This window comes from Panulirus ornatus, chromosome 49, assembly GCF_036320965.1.
Source record: "Panulirus ornatus isolate Po-2019 chromosome 49, ASM3632096v1, whole genome shotgun sequence".
NCBI lineage: Eukaryota > Metazoa > Arthropoda > Malacostraca > Decapoda > Palinuridae > Panulirus > Panulirus ornatus.
Genome location: NC_092272.1, coordinates 6,440,201 through 6,458,852, shown reverse-complemented (window position 1 = coordinate 6,458,852; position 18,652 = coordinate 6,440,201). Strand labels below are relative to the sequence as shown.

Below are 18,652 nucleotides of genomic sequence, written 5' to 3'. Positions count from 1 at the left end.
CATAACCACCCTTCCTGTCCTCACTATCAGTAGGATATTGAATGTGTTCACTATCCCATGTGTTATGGCTCAGGGTAGGACATTACAGGCACAGGACAATGTTGAGCCAATAGAGCCACGTACCAATATGGTGATTTTCAGTCTCTGGCGTGAGATTAAAGTTGCCTTAAAAATTACAAAGCTAACACATGAGTTATGCTCAAGTATTTAACATATATGAAATATAGATGGACACATTTTGACCACTGTTTTCGTGAGCTGTCTGCATATCTGCTTCCAAGGCCCTTGAACCCGAGGCACGTGTTAGCCTGCTGCTTCCCATAGTTTGTGTGCGGAGACCGGCCCCTCGAAGATTAGCTGCTATTGTTCCTTCAGCAAAGTTCTGGAGTTGTCTTCCTCCTTTCCCTTTACCTTCCTCCTGTTACCTTTCTGCCTTTAAGAGTCAGGTATATAAACACCTATGGAGCCATGATTGATTTCTATGTTATATAGATATATATCATTTTTCCTTCACCCGAGATGACCTTTGATTGAGGCATGTTTTACCTTTACCCATGTCTATAAAAAGGAAATTATATGAACCTTGTCCGGGGTCAGTTTACTGTTGACCACCCTCCTGAAAATATTTTGCCATTTTCCATTGATAGTTTGATACCTGATGTGATTAGATGGATTTTGAAAACCATTATAGTTGATGAAACATACGTCGAAGGATGACCATTCCCTGGTGTTGGTTGAGTCGTGGATGACATTTGTGGGTCAGTAGGCATGGATGACACCTTCACATGCACAACATCTCAAGGTACACAGAGGTGTGGAGTATTTATACGTTGCCTTGACGTGTGCAACATTTCTGGACACTTGGAGTTTTGCAGCAGCATTGTTGTACTCGTGACATTTGTTTGTATTACAGTTGACATTTCTCGTGAACTTGACATTTTTGGACAGTTTCTGGTAGCTAGACGTGTGTTGATATTTTCAGGAGAGAGAGAGAGAGAGAGAGAGAGAGAGAGAGAGAGAGAGAGAGAGAGAGAGAGAGAGAGAGAGAGTATCCAGTTCATTGGTAACAGGATGAATTAAATGTTAGGTACCCTGAGGGGATTAAATTTATAGATTTTTATAAAACGCTTAGGTCTTTGATTTGATGAAGACACAAGTGTTATTTCTGGTTTTAGTAATTATTTATATATAAAAGGAATGTTCAATAATTATTTTTACTCTCTCTCTCTCTCTCTCTCTCTCTCTCTCTCTCTCTCTCTCTCTCTCTCTCTCTCTCTCTCTCTATCTCTCTCTCTATGTAATGTGTGTGTGGGTGTGCTATGTATGTGATTGTATTGTAGGTATCTACTGTCGCTTGGGTGATTTTGTGTAGGAAAATAAAAGTATTCGTGTCTTGAAAACTATATACATCAGGAAGCGGAGGTAATTGTGTAAGCAAAGTAAGTTGTATATGAAAGTGATGGTATGTCTGCTGGTTGGATTTATGTCGAGTAGGAAGTGAGTCTGTTTCTGGGAAATTGAATTATGCATGTGCAGTTTTTTTCTTTTTGCCTTGAAAATTGATTATATTTGGAAGAAAAAACTGCGGCATTTCTGATTGTATAAATTACTTGTTTGTAAATTGAAATGTTTTTGGCTGATGATGTATATTTGAAAGTGTGTGTGTGGGTGGTAGTGGATACTGGTTATGGTGTGTGAGTGGCCGGTCATATTGTGAGGTACGTGTTACCTCTAGACCTGCAGATAACAGTGATGTGGGTGGAAATGAATGTGACGTAGGTTATAGAAATGATTTTTAATCGGAAATTACATGACTTCGGGTCATGCTAATTTGATAAATTTTTTAATTCATTTTGTGTGAATATCATATATATAAGGTAATCTTATTTTCATGTCAGCTGGGAGTACATATATCTGCATGAGTGAGGTCAGGTATGATATTCTCTGCAATTCAAAAAGAAAATGAATTTGTAGGTGTATGATAGTTAATCAATTTGTCATTCTTTCCAGGTGAGTACTGTATTGCTGGCCTGTTGGTACTATATGTTGAGTCCGGCCATGGACGGTCAGCGGCCGCACCAGTAATTCATGTGAGTAAAACAGTCGACTGTTATATCTGCACGTCAGGTGATTAACATCATGAACGGGTCGCTGTATTGGAGTACGTGTATCTGATACGCAACACTGATCAGCAGGAATGAAAGATGTATGAGTACAGTACTTATAACATGGATGTTGGATGTTAACTGTCGCTCCTGTGAGTGACCATCAGGTTCAGCCCTGGGTTCCTGACGATGGTGTCTGGTGTTAATGTGAGGACACGATGGTGTCTGGTGTTAATGTGAGGACACGATGGTGTCTGGTGTTAATGTGAGGACACGATGGTGTCTGGTGTTAATGTGAGGACACGATGGTGTCTGGTGTTAATGTGTGGACACGATGGTGTCTGGTGTTAATGTGAGGACACGATGGTGTCTGATGTTAATGTGAGGACACGATGGTGTCTGGTGTTAATGTGAGGACACGATGGTGTCTGGTGTTAATGTGAGGACACGATGGTGTCTGGTGTTAATGTGAGGACACGATGGTGTCTGGTGTTGATGTGAGGACACGATGGTGTCTGATGTTAATGTGAGGACACGATGGTGTCTGATGTTAATGTGAGGACACGATGGTGTCTGATGTTAATGTGAGGACATGATGGTGTCTGATGTTAATGTGAGGGGCAAGTGTTGATCATAGTGTTGGTGTCGCCAATCTGGGAGTTACTGGTCACGTTGGCAAATGGTTAAGCAACTCCATGACCAACATCTACCAACATCATGGTAAGTGTTACCTGATGCCACAAAGGTAAGATACTCACCTCCCTCAGGGAACTAGATTGACAGTAACACTGTACCTTACTCTCATGTATGACGTGCACACACACACACACACACACACACACACTCTCTCTCTCTCTCTCTCTCTCTCTCTCTCTCTCTCTCTCTCTCTCTCTCTCTCTCTCTCTCTCTCTCTCTCTCTCTCTCTATCTATCTATCTATCTCTCTCACAGATGGGCGCGACTGTTGGACTGCAAGATAAGCAAACGAACATTCGCATCCTCCTGTGAGTCTCACACAACATTGTGGGAACGACTGAAATCAGTGAGGCTTTATTCTCTTGACTGTATAAGGGAGAGATGCGTAATATCCACAAGGGAAATATTGAAAGGTTTGGTCACCCCGTAGTCTACACTCACGTGTTATTCGATAGTGGACTCGTCGTGGAATTCTCCGTACAACAACACCGCTGGAGAGTTACATATGTACAGTAGGAGGAGTAGTGTAGATATTAGTGGTTTACCTCGACGTGCTGATTGTACAAACTTTTCTTGTCGCAGTAGAAGAATCATTAGAAGAATGCATTTGTAAGGATCGCCATGGATGTGTCCTGATGTGTCAGCGGTGTGCCTGACCGTGTAGAGCGTCAGCGTGGGTATGTCCTTGTGTAGTATTACGGCGTGGCGTGGCGTGGCGTGGCCTGCAGCTGACGGTGGTTAGGACAGGTGTGAGTGCGGTGAGGCAGCTGGTGGTAGGCAGGTGTGCAAGTGGTGTCAGCGTGTGGTGTGGCCAGATGACGATGGCTCAGGGCAGGTGTGAGGGCGGTGTAGGGCCAGGCAGTCTGTCCGACTGAACTTACAATGATGTTGTTGGTCTGACCTTCATGCCCCGCTACTCCCCTCTCCCTGCCAATACGCCCTCACCACTGTATCCACCACAATCTCCTCCCCACTGCATCTACCACAACCACCCTCCTCACCACATCAACCATCACCCCTCCCCACTGCATCCACTACAACTCCTCCATCACATCCACCACCACCCCCTGCCCAACATATCCAACATAACTCCCGCCTCCACCACATTCACCATAACCCCCGCCTCCACCTCTCCTCACTACCAGTTTGTTTTCTATTTCCCTGTTTTGTTTGCCACTTGGCCTTGGGGTGGCTGGCCGTCACTGGTGGACTGCAGATAGTATTGTACATGGTGACTCGCTGTAGGATGGGTCTTCCCAAGCCTTCCTTGACCGACGAGAACCTCAGGCCCTACTGCCAGGGGTGGTAGGGAAGTGATGCCCGTCTATCTGTAGAACATTGTGTGGCAGGGACGAAGCGTGACTGGAGGGCGGGCTGATGGTTGTGGTAGAAGGTTCTGGGGCGTGGCTACTGCTGCAGGAGTCGAGCGGGGCGTGCCGTGCAAGAGAACGGAAGCAATTGGCATTTCAGCGACGTGCAGCAGTGAGAGTGTCACATCTAAGCAAGGATTACACTGTGTATCGTTATGCCTTCTATTTCACTGCTGATGAGTGAAATTTCTCACCATCAGTGAAATTACCGAGATAATGATGCAGTTACCATCGTCAGGAGGCTCCTCACACCCTGAAAGGATTGCCATCCTCGTCTTGGGACTTGATAATTTCCAAGACCCTTCTATCCTGGAGCCGAACCAGATCATATAAGGAACATTAAAGGAATAAGAGGGAAAGAAGCATTTGTAGCTGATTGGATGGGTAAAGAGGTCCCCCTGGTATGTTTACCACTACCTCTAAATGGATGCGTGTAACCCCCCCCCTGCCCCCTCGTGATGGCGGTGTGCCAGCTGTCTGATATGGAACCACGCGGACAGCAGCAGTTGCCATCTTGTATCTCAGTGGTGGAGGATCTTTGGAGGGCGACGCTGAGAGAGGCGTTGCAGCGGTAGACTGCCCCAAGGGGCGTCGTCGTTCAGGAAAGATGTATCAACCGTAAACTGCCAGAAGTCAGAGTGCCCGCTGCCCTCATGCACTGATTGCTCTTCCCAAGAGACCAAGTTAACAGCGAACAGCTGATATCAGCCCCGACAGATAGGCACCTCCGGCACTGACCCTACTCCCGCGGGAGTCCACCCATTACGAAATGTCATCTACCTTGGGAGGTCATGAAGCAGCAGGCTAGCCTCCCGCCTGACCCGGAAGCCCCAGTGACGAAAGGAAAAATTCAGTTATTTACTAAAACAGAAGCAAGAAATCCAGAAGCAAAATGAGAGAACATTAAAATCATAGGAAATGTTTTATGATTACTTATTTGCACGGTATGGGAAGGGGGCTTTACACCCATGGAACCCCATCCTATCGCTTTTTAAACTTTTGTCTGGTTTCAGCACTCATGCTGTTTTTACTTTGTTTGTGTATTTTATCCACCTTCTTTGATACTATGAAAGTTATTCTGTGCATTTTCCAAGAAGTTTGCTTAACATGTTGTTTTGGCCTGTTTACTGTGTGTCTGCATCTCTCGAACTGTTGACTTTCATCTTGAACAAATTCCTTAAAGACTTAGAAGGTTATGATCAAGTCACTTCTTTGGCAGCCTCGAAAGGACCCATTGGTCTGTTGGTGTTTGAATTCCTTTTTATTCCTCCGCATAATTTCCTCTTCCATGGAGGACATGTTTATTGGCCTTCCTTCTCTCACTGTAACTCTTCTTTTAACGGAAGATTAACAATAGAACAAGAACAGGCAAACCCGTCCATACGTATCTCAGGCTGATACAGGGATTTCAGCCTAGAAATGTACAAACATTTAGGGATAACCTTATAACTATTCATTGTTATTAATTTGATAATATTGAGTTATCCAAAAAGAGTATTGGAGGAAGGGACTGAATAACAGACCGCATTATGTTCTATACTAATCCCACTGTGAAAGAACTTAATCTATAGCTGACGAATAGGCAGAACATATAAACAACTTCGAGGACCCTAAATGATAAAACTTTCAAGCGTCTCTTGCAGCAGCCAGGGAACAAATGACTGAACTTAGACGAAATGACCGAGGGGAATTTGTCAGTGGATTGAATTAGCACATTCCTCAAAGCAGAGTCTGGCAAGTTATTTACAAAATCGTATGTAGTAAAAACAGACGAGTTACTCATCCTAACCAGCTGCAGACGGCGAGCAAACTAATGACAGAATTGGTTCATGTTCGTTTTTGCTATCACGTAAACCTATGAGTTTTTTTTTTTTTCAAAAGATAATCCACAGATAGAAATGATCGCACCCCAATATTTCCGACGGCAAAGGTGAATTTTAACAACAAAAAGTGAAGTGTTCAATACACGAATTTCTGATCGTAAAGCTGGACCCTCATACTTAAGAATTGATGACAACCTTATCGACCTTATCTCTTCTGTTAGATATCCTGGTATCTCAGTCACATGTACTGCAGCCGCTGTACAAAAAGTAAATCGACGCTATACTGATATAATCAGTGCTGTCACGTGTTATGGAAAGCTACAGTCTTGTGATACTAGATGGCTGTCATGGTTTACATGGCATTGGTAAGGTCTCTGGTAGATCATCACGCAACAGCTTTGGCGCTGCTTTAAACCAATGATAGACGAAAACAGGCGGAATAAAGCCTTGAAAACTGTGCATGACTGTCCCAAAAGCACCGAGAACTTATCAACGAGGAGAGAACTAGGTTTACATAGCATTTGAGGCTAGAATACCTGAAATATGTGTCATGGTAAGATTAAACCTTCTGCCGTTTGATCCTGATAATGCTGTCTCCGCGGAGTTATTGAAGCACATGGATAATGAAACAATAGAAATACGTTCCTGTAACTTCCACAAACATAATATTACTGGAGCACATCAGTTGAACAAAATTAGGAAGCTGCAGCACTTCCCAACCTCCCTGGCAGATAACTGTCTACCTGTTCCTACAAGAAATTGATTACTCACAGTCATCACCTTCAACACATTGCCAAACTAATGCTCTTGAATCTTTGACTGAATACAACATAATGCAGGGTAGCTCCACTGGCGGATATCACAACTCCACCACTGGGACGGCTGGAAGTTTTGCCGTTGTAACTCACTGTAACAGTGATAGATTAGATAAGAACGTTAGAATAAAAACAATTTGGCATCTACATTAGAAATTGAATTCGCAAGAATCAATATTATTATTATTATTATTATTATTATTATTATTATTATATCCACACTACTTGCCCTAAGTACCCTAAAACCAGAAATTAGGTACAAATATGTGCGTATTGCTGGGCTGGTAAATCAAGTTTAACTCTTGTGGATTGCTTCTCCGTCACCATGAGTGCTGAATACCCTTAGAAGCTCCAGTGCTTGGCTTATAATCCTAAATTCTATAATCCATCACCATAAAATGTGTCAAGTCCAACTTGTATAGAACAAATGACAAACTCAGAAGACCCGCAGGATGATGTCATTGTTCGATTCATGTTAGGCTGCAGATGCTGTTGGCGTCTTAGTCTATAACAGAGTTAAGTGTGTGGTCCGAGTTATGGACACTCACGGGAACATAACCTTGGTTTAGGATAATGGCAAAACATAGTATTGATTATGGTAAGGTACCTGAAATTCTCTGATAGAATCTACTTTTTGTATCTACGAAATGAGTTTACTGCATGGAAAGACCCTAAGCTTATCTATGAACCAACATTGTGACAACTTATATTCATCTGACCCCAGGGCTTTAACAAAGACCCATTTGTGACCTCAGTAATCCTTTTGCTGTACCGCTCACAAGATGAGAGAGCATAGAGTCCACAATAAACTAGCCGCTGAGAGCGGCAAAATCAATCCGCTGTCCAGGGCGGGTTGTGGGTTACCATCATCCACCTTACACTTGGTAACAGCTGCTGTACAGTGGCTATCGTCGACTTCCTGTAGCCAGACTGTGTTGTTATGCTCCGTAATGATAGGCTACCGGATGGGCCGGAGGGAATGAGTACCAGACGACAGTGGTGCCGCTGCTGTTGTAGTCCAGACGCAACAGCAGTAGCACCGTCTGCAGGAAGATCCTGGGGTTTGGGCGGCCAGAGCCAGCGACCACCCAGGATATAGGTGATTGTGGCTGGCGGAGCTTGACTGCACTGCACTACCCGGCCCTCCCCTGCCTGCCTGCCTGCCTGCTTGCTTGCCCGCCTGCCTGGGTTCCTCTGTCAACACCACACCAGCGCTGCCACCGCCTCCGCCACCACCACCATCCGTGTCTTGCACACTTGCCTCTCCTCCTCACTCACTACCTCGGCTCCCTCCGTCGTTGCTATTTACCCTGCGATCGTTGCTCTGGAGGAGGGAAGACGTTCGACCTTGAAGTGGACAGTGTCTCTGTGCCATTGACAGAATATTGATAATAGTAGAACATCTCATGGTGATTGATGTATAAGAATATAGTAGGTTATCACTGAGGACGTGAAGATTGTAGTGTATTGTGTTTGTTATCCCGTCGTGGGCGGGAACGGGTGTGGTGTGTGTGTTTCCTGCCGTGGGCGGGGACGGGTTCCAGGATTATGTAGGTCTTTGAGCGGATGCCTCCCTCACCGTGCGCTCACGCCCTGTGGCCGCCCTGTGCTTGCTCTACACCACGCCCGTTCGCTCACTACCCAGTAAAAACTATAGTTTATACCTCACATTACCTAACCAGGTCTAAATTTAAGGCTTTGAAGTGAAGTGCTCTTGGCGTTGGATGTAGGAAAGCCCGAGTGAAATACGTGTGCTAGGAGTGTGAGATAAGGGCGATGTTCGTGGAGATAAGGTGATGGTGTGCGAGGAGAACGTGTGTGTGTGTGTGTGTGTGTGTTTAGTATCTATGGGGGTGAGGCAGTGATACCCAGTGATACTCTCCTCTCCTCCAGCCAGACCTCTTCCTCTCCTCATGGCCCCGCCCTCTCTCCCCACAACTGCGTCGTCTCTAGCTACGGCAAGAAAGTTGAAACGTGGCGGCCATTTGGATCATTTATGGCGAGCAGGACTGTGAATGGTGGCGTAGTGGTCTGCTAGTAGTGAGGCGAGGCTGGCTCTCTCTAGGCTCACCAGGAGAGCCGAGTTGACAGTTAGGCTCATGATGAGCGTTAATGGTGGGGAATGTTGGTGCGGGGAGAGGTGAGGGAGTTTGGCCGAGTGCCCAGGGAGACGGAGATGATGCCAGCGCCGGCTGGCTTCGCCATCACTAGTCTCCACCACCACCAGCTGATCGGGGCGGGCCGCCAGCAGCAGCAGCAGCATCAGCAGCTCGGGGAGGAGGCAGGAGCAGTCCCGTCGGGCAGTGAGTGGGGCGCGGCCGTGAGCCAAGCGCACTCCACACCCGGCTATCATGTGATTACCCCACCACCTTACCACAAGTGCACCACTACACGACTCCTGACTCCTCACAGTCGTCACTCATGCCCACACCACCGCCACTGTGGCCAGGCCTTACCTGAAGCAGTATAGTGTCGACCCGTGTGCCAGAAAGACGTGCGGAACTGAGGTGTTGTAGTGAAACTGAATTTACTGCCAGGTGTGTAGTGGCAGGTGAAGGAGGTGGGCGTGGTGTGGGTATGGGCAGGCAGGACGCGGCCCACCTACTACCCTGGTGGAGCCCAGGCGTCATGTTGCCTCCGGACCAGGGACGTCGCCACCATCATGCCCGGGACCCCACCCGAGAGCTGCCCCCAGACACTCCCCAGAACAGGCGAGAACGACGGGAACTGCGTCGTCGCCGCACTCGCAAGGAACGAAAACGGTGTCCGGTACCGGAGTCTAGTGCTTGTGAAGAGTGGTGGTGGGGTGAGTGGTTGGTACCCGGGTGGGTGGTGGAGGGGATGCAGGCCGTGTGGCAGTGGAGTGTTACCGTCGGAGTGGTCATGTTGACTCGTCTGGTTACTGTTGTGTGGAAAAGCTTGGGTGGCAGGGAGGAGCCGTGGGCGGCCGACACGGTGAGCGGGAGCAGTGAGCGTGACTCAAATGAGTCAGATTCTGGTGAGGCGCTCAGTGTGTCCGCCACCCGAGCCTCGTCCGGGCCTCACGCATCCCCTTGCGGCACGCCGCCGCCGCCACCACCTCCGCCGCCGCCGCCCCCGTTCCTACCAGACCCGCCGCACCGGCCAGACCTGTCCCAGCATTACCTGCACGGCATCCTCGGCTTCCCAGACACTGCCCCACCACCACTTCTGCCTCTCGCTGCCGCTGCAGCAGCTACAGAACCACGCCGAGTGCCGCGTGCCTCCATGATCCATCCCTCGTGTGACCCCCCGCAAGCTCTCTCCTCGCGCGCCCACCCTGCCCACCACCTGCACGGTGACCATGGCCAGCGATCGCAGTGCCATAACGGACTCCAGGACCAGACTAGCGTGGGCACACCGGCCCAGGACGGCCCCAGCCCCATACTGGACGCTGTCCGAGGCTTTACCTCCCTGCAGGAGGAGATGATGCGTGCCATACGTGATGCCAAGGAGACGACGTCGGCTCTGGCCCACGAGCGGCGGGATAGTATATCGTCTGTTACCAGCGGCGGGTCCTTAGCATCCTTGGCATCGCTGGATGCCCTCCTCAGCTACTGCTTGCCAGACTCTAGTGTCAGTTCCGCGGTGAGTTCCACGTCTCCCAGCCCGTTACCCGACCAGTCCCCTTCTGCTCCCCTAAAAAACCATGAGCCGTCCCCAGTGGTGCCCCTGGAGGCGCTGCCCGCGAATACAGGTGACCTCTCGGGTGTCGTGGATTACGACCAGAGTCTAGAGGACGACATTGAGGCGTCGCTGGCCCACGTAGAGCATAGCTCTAGCTCTGACACGGACACGGAAGTGGAAGAGATGGTGCAGGTGGTCGATCCTGACGAAGGCGTCACTGTGAGGAGTACTTTAATGGTAGAACTCAACCGTCGGCAGTGGTCAGCCGACGCCAGCTTCCCCAGGGAGCTGACCCCGCCCACAACGGGTCAGGAGGAACCCTTCATTCCGCCTGACCTGCCTGTCGATCCGGATGTCCAGTGGCAGAGTGAGGAGGTCATTAGGGCCATACTGGACCTGACGCGGGAGTCCAAACAAGAGGAGGTTGACCAACGCCGCGACCTCCCATCCCAGGACCAGTGGTCAGCCCCTACCATCCTGCCGGGTGCTGGTGGCTGGGAGTCATCTCAAGGGCACCTCCACGCGACCCAAGGTGAGGAAAATACCGATGGAGAAAACGTCGGCCACAAGGTATTGTTTTGTGTGGTTCCCCGTGATGTGAGGGGTACGTGTGGTGCAGGAGCGACTGACGAGGTAGGAAGGGAACCGGAGCGGAGTCCCCAGTGCAGGCCAGACCAGCAGACGGCAACACCGCAACCTGATAGTTGCCTCAGTCAGGAGAGGTCAGAGCGCGGCGGGAAGGGCAGCAGCAGCAGCACGCCCCACACCCACGCCCTAGCTGCACACGTCACTTCGGTCACCACCAGTGCAGGCCAGCTAGGGGGGAGGGGTGAGTCTAGCACAGCGGTGTGGAGTGTTTGTGCAGCAGCAACAGCGGCGGGAGAGCAGCCAGCTGATCCTCCCGGCCACCAGGATGAAGTGGCTAGCCCGCCAGGGAAACTCTCACAGGACACGCTCCTCCCTCCCTCTCACCCGCCACTCTCCCTCCCTCCTCCCTCCCCTCCCGCTCACCCGCCGCCCTCCCCACCCCCAGCATCGTCCACTCTCCCATTACCCTCCCCGTCCATTTACCCGCCACCTTCACCCTCTTCTTACTCTGTAGCCTCGCCGCCTGCCAGCCCACCACCCACTCACCCACCGCCCTTGCCACGCACTCACCCACCTCCCTCGCCTCCCACACACCGATCGCCCTCTCCCCCGGCAGAACCACCACCCATACCACCCACTCTTCCACCACCCTTACCACCCACTCTCCCACCAACTCTCCCTCCACCCTTACCGCCCACTCTCCCACCACCCTTCCCACCAACTCTCCCACCACCCTTACTACCCACTCTCCCGCCACCCTTACTACCCACTCTCCCACCACCTCTGCCACCTACTCTCCCACCACCTCTACCACCCACTCTCCCACCACCTTCACCACCCACTCCTCCACCACCTTTACCACCCACTCTTCCACCACCTTTACCATCCACTATCCCACCGTCAGAACTACACACACAAACACCACCATCGCCATCCGACTTTCCACCTCTTTTACCACTCGCTCTCCCACCACCTTTACCACCCACTTCCCTACCACCCGCACCACCAACATTCCCACCGCCCTCTCCACCGACACACCGACCACCTCGGCCACCCACTATCCCACCACCCTCACAACCATCGTCTAAACTTCTGACTGGCTCTCAGGACTCGGCTAGACAGGCCAGTGATGATGACCCGCCGGGGAAAGCCCCACCCGAGAAGGCCCTGGGTGAGGATCCGGCGGCGGTGGTTGGGCCGGTCCTGCCCACCGTGGACATCACCACCCTCAGGAATGAGATCACCGCCATCAAGGCCGAGATCCTGAGCCGTAAGGGCAAGAAGGCGCACCACGCCGTGCACTCCGAGGAACGCTGTTATGTTTCCTCCTGCGAGGACATCACCAGCCTCAGGGAAGAGATCCTGTCGCTCAAGAAGGACTTCTACACTCTCCTTAATGAAAACTACTCGGAAGCTAAAGATGCAGGCAAAAAGCGAAAGTCCCATCTCCAGGCGCAGCACTGCCAGCCTGGATACCTGCACCACCGTAAGAGCCCCCTCCTGAAGAACCAGATGAAGTCCGTCAGTATCGACACCGTGGACAACCTGTGGAAGAGATCGGCGGAGGACGCCGAAGAGCCGTCGTTCGCGCGGCAAAAAGGCAAGGGTAATCGCAAAGCTGGACAGAGTGCAACGATGAGCATGGTACTCGACCTGGCCGACGACGGCAGCCAGACAAGAAGCACCAGCAGGCCTTCCAGCCACGTCTTTTTCAGCACTCCGCAGCTCAGCACCGAATCCTTCCAGTCCGCAGTGAGCGACTTGCCGATTGTGAGAGAGGCATCCACTCCAGAACCACTGGCTCCTGCTGCACACCTCGACCTACACACCCTCGATGTCCCCGACACCCACTTCCAGGATGCTCCCGCCCTTATCAACAAGGAGTTCTCTAGCGCCGCAGGGAGCATGGAAGGCGTTCTTAGTGTGTTGCGGATTAGTAGTGAGGAGGCCATTATTAGTGATGGTGATAGTGGAGAAGAAAGCGATAGTGACACAGAGTACGATAGTACGGTGATATCAACACGACCCACCAGTGTCGAGAGGATACTATACGGCATCGACCCATCTCCCTACAAGTTCACAAGGTAAGTATTGACCTGGTTCGCTCTGGAGGTCAGTAACTAGGGAGAGTTCCTTGGTTACTTGGGCTTTAGGTCTGTTGATTGCAAGAGTTCACATCATGGCCGTCAACGTCAAATTCAGCCATCTTTCGAAATATCTTCTGTTCAAGGTAATCCTGAGACCGAACAATGAGGAAGGAACACATTGTCCCTTCTGAGTAGTTTATGTTGACTTATTTTATGGGTATGGGTGAATGAAGCCTTTTCTTCATTTGTTTTTGGGGCTACCTCGCTCATGCGGGAAAGTGAACAAGTGTAAATGAAATGTTGAATGTGAGGTTATATGTGATAGGGGACAGACAGGCAGATACACAGTGTAAGAGTGAAAAGCGAGAAGGATTGCATCAACTCACAAGGGGACCTAGACAGACTCCAGAGGTGGTTTGATGCGTGGCTGATGAAACTCAACCCCAGTAAATGTGAATTAGTGAGTATGAGTGGCTAGAGGAAAGCCTCGATGCGGATATCATGTAGCTGGAAGAAAGATGCTGGAATCTTAGTTTAAAAGAGATTTAGGAGTCGATATCGTCCTAAACTTGCCGCCTGAAGTCCCACTTTACGAAAAAGTTAAGGAAATTTAGTGACTGCTGTACAAATATGATTGCCTTCCAGTTCATGGGTAAGGGGGTATTCAGCAAGCTGTTCGCATGCTACTTAAGGCCAAAACTAGTATATGCATCTCAGTTTTGGTCACCACACCTAAAGAAGCACAAACATCTAATAAAGTCGAGAGGAGGGCAGCAAAGATAGCACTGGAGTTAAGAGCTTTTACAGGGAAAGGCCAGAGCCCTTAGATTTTGCTCACCATAAAAGAGAAGAGATTGAAGGGTGACTTGATCACCATTTCAATTTTTGAAACTGATTGATAACGTTTCATGTGGAGGTTTGGGGATGGTTCAACCAAAGGACATATCTTGAAATATAGCAAGAAACCTTTTGAAAAGGTAAAGGTACTTTTGTAGTATGATAGTGGTGGATGAATAGTTTATGCAGACAGCATACATAAGTGTAAGTTGTATGATAGTAGAGAATATTTAAGTATACCAGACTCTCCAGGTTGTGGGGACTTTGTGGGCCTAAGGGCTGTGGCTTCGAACAGCTTGGTCAACCAACGATCCAGTCCAGCAGCATTTGCCTTGCCCGGGCTGTGTAGGGGAAGACCTCGGAAGACTCCACGAGGTATGGGCCCCCACGATTGTTTAAAACTCCCTCGCCGTACGGCGAGGGAGTTTTAAAATAGAAATAGTTAATTACAGTAGAAATAGTTAATTACACACACACACACTGAACATTTCGATTACCCTCTTGTGGTAAGTCACTTTCTAATGAGTTGTTCATGCCGCGTTCCTTGACATTTGTGGTGATTTTTGTCCCTAACATTTGTGTTAAGTTTAGTGTTTTAATTAGTGTCGGGAGCACGTTCCTTGTTCTCATGTATCACGGGTGAGCGTCGCAGTCGGCACTCCCGCCACTCCACAGCTGACGCGTTGTGGATATGTATTTTTCCTGCACGTATATTTTTTGACGTTGCTCTTTTTCAAGCGCTTGATGGTCGAGTCATAACCAGTAGTCGATTTGCTGCGCTGTGAATTGATCACGACGGTACGATCTTTGGGGCATGATGGCCGGACCTTTGCAGAGGCTAATCCGTCATCGTCAATGATCGTACCGTCATCCTCGAGGATCATTTACGATTGTACTAAAGGCTTGCAAGATTGTGCTTGAGGTTTGCGTACAATCGTGCAACGGGTCGCACCGTCGTGCTTATATGTTAAAACTATATGTTTATCAGCTCTTGGGTGCATCGTAGGGGAAGAGTCTCAGTTTTGTGTTGCTGTGGTTGAGGGAAGGTGGAGGGCGTGCTGTGGCGGAAAGGAAGGGTGGAGGGTGTGGTGTGGGACGAGAGGGCTGATAGAAGTGGGGTGTGGGCGGAGGGGGCGAGAAGGGAGTTACTGTGACACATCTCCTGGGGCGTAGCATATTACAAGGAGAGACGCAGTCTTGTACGGGGGACCTGCCTGGAAACTATTTGGGAATTAGTTGGGCAAGTGTTGGTTCGCCGGTGTAGAGGGGTAAGGAAGTTGAGGAGGAGTTGGGAGGGAACAAGTGGAGATTATTGAAGGTCATGCCTCGGTTACATCCTGGATCCAGTATTTCGACATTCGCTGTCGCCGGAGTTAAGGTCAGATATTTAACTCATGGTCACCAATTTGCAAATAGTTCTTGGCAGGAGTAGAGAGAAATTATTACGAGTTTTTCTTAACCCGAGAAGAGAGAGAGAGAGAGAGAGAGAGAGAGAGAGAGAGAGAGAGAGAGAGAGAGAGAGAGAGAGAGAGAGAGAGAGAGAGAGAAACTTGATTTAGGCCACTTACGATCCCTCTGTTTACTCTAATGTGGGGAGGAACACTTCCAAAATTAGCAGAGTGCCGGCCTTGGAGAAGAGTTTCTGAGATAGCGAGGCTCTCTCTCTCTCTCTCTCTCTCTCTCTCTCTCTCTCTCTCTCTCTCTCTCTCTCTCTCTCTCTCTCTCTCTCTCTCTCGTTACCTTGGTCTTATGTTAGTTTAATCACTTTATTTGCCTGGCCGTGGGCTCTCTGTCCTGGCCAAGACATTGCAGGCACTCGAAAAACTTGAGTGTATAGATTCATGCGAATACAAGTGCGTATTCGAGGGATGTTTCACACCTTGTGTCACCCTGCCTCACCTCATACAACCTTAGTGCCTCTCACATAACCGCACACCCAACATGGTCTTCCACACCCCCAACATGGCCCTCCAGACACTCAACATGGCCTTCTAGAGAGTTGGCGTGGCGTTCCAAACACTCAGCATGGCCTTCCGGGACAATCAGCACGCCACACACGCCACCACATCACAAGTCACGCCTCACCAGACTCTCCCAGTGTGTAGTCAAGGCATTCAGAGTCAACCCTGACACACCCACCCCTTTTTACACACCTTAAGGTTGTTTTAATCTCAGCCTTGATGTAGGATAAAGGGTATATAACGCTATGCTAGGTGGGCCAGGTACTGAGACATATGGAATGCATTTACACCGATAGTTTTGTGCAGCATAAGCAACGGGCGGGTGCCTGGAAATTGAATTCCTGGGCGGCGGTGACAAGTTTGACCGTGTAGTTAAGAGAAGGAAATGTATTTTAGCCTTTCAGTGCCAACAGTCGCTGTAACTTTAGTGTGATTATGGATAACTTGACACGTTTTTGGTATTTTTTTTGGTGGAATGTTCGGTTTGACTTTGCAACATTAGGGCTGCTAAAGTGTAGCATATGGGAGGGATATGCTACACCAATTTCTGACTTGTATATATGGAGGTAGTTAAGTAGGTCTTAGCGTTAGAAGGTTGTTTCTGTTGGCGCAAAGGAAGACTCGTGTGTTTGTCCCTAGGGCTCGGTCGGTAGTTGGCCAGGGGCAAAGTGGACGGCAGGAGACGCGCCTGTCTGGGATGAGCTGAGACAGTGTGTCTGCCGCCTGACGCTGGGGAACGCGGAGAAAAATGGTGTGTGCTTCCTTGTTGTGTGCGTCAGGCTGTCGGGTTCCAGAAGCTGGCGGGTTGTCGGGGCTCCAGACTCTGTCGGGTTCTAGGAGCTGGTAGGTTGTTGGGTTGCGGAGACTGTCGGGGAGGGAAGGGGGGCAGTCTGGCTGTCTCAATTGCTTGCGATGCTTGAGGTTGCCACTCGTAACACTAGATGGCCAGGCGGCGTAGAAGAGGTTTATATTTATTTGCTGTTGCGCAGCGGATGGATGATGAGGGAATGTGACGTAGACGACTGCAGCATGTTTACATTGATTTATTGAATGGCGCGCTGAGAGAGAGAGAGAGAGAGAGAGAGAGAGAGAGAGAGAGAGAGAGAGAGAGAGAGAGAGAGAGAGATGAGTGGGGAAAAGAAACAAAGTAAAACGTAAAAGATGATTCATACTTAATAGAAGTGAAGATAGTTGGAGGGGAATAAGTTAATTATAAGATGTCGAAGGTAACAATATATTTTTTATACACAGGTGTGCGGAAAGGTGTGGGAAGGTGGATATAGTTCCATGTCATCATGCATACAGCGTGTCTACGGTTGACTGGTCTGTGCGGTGGTGGCGCGTGGGGCCAACAGCCCTCCGCTGTACACACACAGGAAGTCCTCCTCTCGACACTTCCCGCACTTCTCCCCCCTCAACACCACTCCTAACAAGGCTTCTCATTCCTCCCACCTTAACTATGCCATTCTGACTTGAGTTCCACCTTTTGTCTTAAGCTCGCGAAGACTTTCGGAATATTTCTTTTCGTGTCCTGGGCTAGCGTTCGTGGTACTCAGTTTTTCATTTTCTTAATTTAGTTTTTAATTTAACTTTTTTTTTATAATTACTTTTTTACATATTTTACCATGTAACGGGGGTTCCCGGGTCCTGTGGTACATGTGTGTGTTGATGAACTGCATATTGGGAGAAATAATGGGGATTAGAACGGCGCAGAGAGAGATTAAGGTCATTATAGCCGTGAGAGCAGGGGTGGGGAGAGAGAGAGAGAGAGAGAGAGCTAACAAGAACAGTATTTTAAGGATTCTTGCGGGAAAGTCGGGCTGTCCTTTACTTTCCCTGGTGAGGTATGTGGTCTATACACCTTTCAGAATTAGCAGGACTGTTTCAGACTTCATATCCATGGAGGGGACACTGTCCCAGCGTATCGTAGGAGGGGCTGGAAGTCCTCCCCGCCTGTATTATGTCTTTCTGAAAGGAGCCAAGCGAAAATTTTTCCTCGATGGATCAGTCGTCTGCTCCTGCTGACCCAGCGCCGCTCTCGCGGTAGGGGCGAGCGCGTGGAAAAGAAAGAAAATAATTATATAACTTACCTCGACGGCGGATTATTTTCGCTCGTGTCCTGGTGGGAACGTGTGTGTGTGTGTGTGTGTGTGTGTGTGTGTACGTGCGTGTAAACCAGTGTTTGGCAACTTTCCTGTGTTTTTATTTTGGGGATTGTTGGTCTTTGACGTGGGCCTGGGGCTGCCTCGGGCTGGACGTGGTTTTGTGTTCTTGACAGAAATAACAGCGGCTGGTCATGACACACACACACACACACACACACACACACACACACACACACACAAGCCTGCCTGAATATTGTACGCTGGTCGAGTTCGGAAGTGTAAAAGGTTGTCTGGGGTAAAGGTCATCCTTGTATTGGTACCTCTTCATCTTTTTTTTTTTCTGTTATATATCATTGAATCGCCGCAGTCAGTCTAGCTGTTCATCCATCCCTCTAGGGCTGGTCAGTGAGTGGCATGAGGAGGGCTAAACTTATTAGACAGGCAATCCGAACAGACACATATACATACACGCAGACATTTTTTAGTGGACAGCGTTTCGACTCGCCTTTTCTAACGTGCCTCGATTCGAATCACGCACAGGGCAGCCAGCTGTTTATAATTTGTTAGAACAAGTCAGTGGATTGGAACCTGGCATGAACTACGATGTGTTACATAATATAT

The 18,652-nt window shown here is 49.2% G+C and overlaps 1 protein-coding gene across 4 annotated transcripts in view; it reads left to right on the top strand.

The window, feature by feature from the left end:
- The window catches only part of SRPK (SR splicing factor protein kinase), a 184,248-nt gene that overhangs the window by 55,023 nt on the left and 110,573 nt on the right, over positions 1-18,652 (top strand). Inside the window, exon 1 of one of the 4 annotated variants that reach the window (XM_071690908.1) lies at positions 7,652-13,125. The exons of 1 other annotated variant lie outside the window; for it this stretch is intronic. In XM_071690908.1, coding sequence (XP_071547009.1) covers positions 9,386-13,125 — 3,740 coding nt within the window. In that variant the 5' untranslated portion in view covers positions 7,652-9,385. Of the gene's footprint in view, positions 1-7,651; positions 13,126-18,652 lie in introns of those variants that run through there. 2 more of the 4 variants (XM_071690907.1, XM_071690906.1) reach the window with 2 other exon arrangements.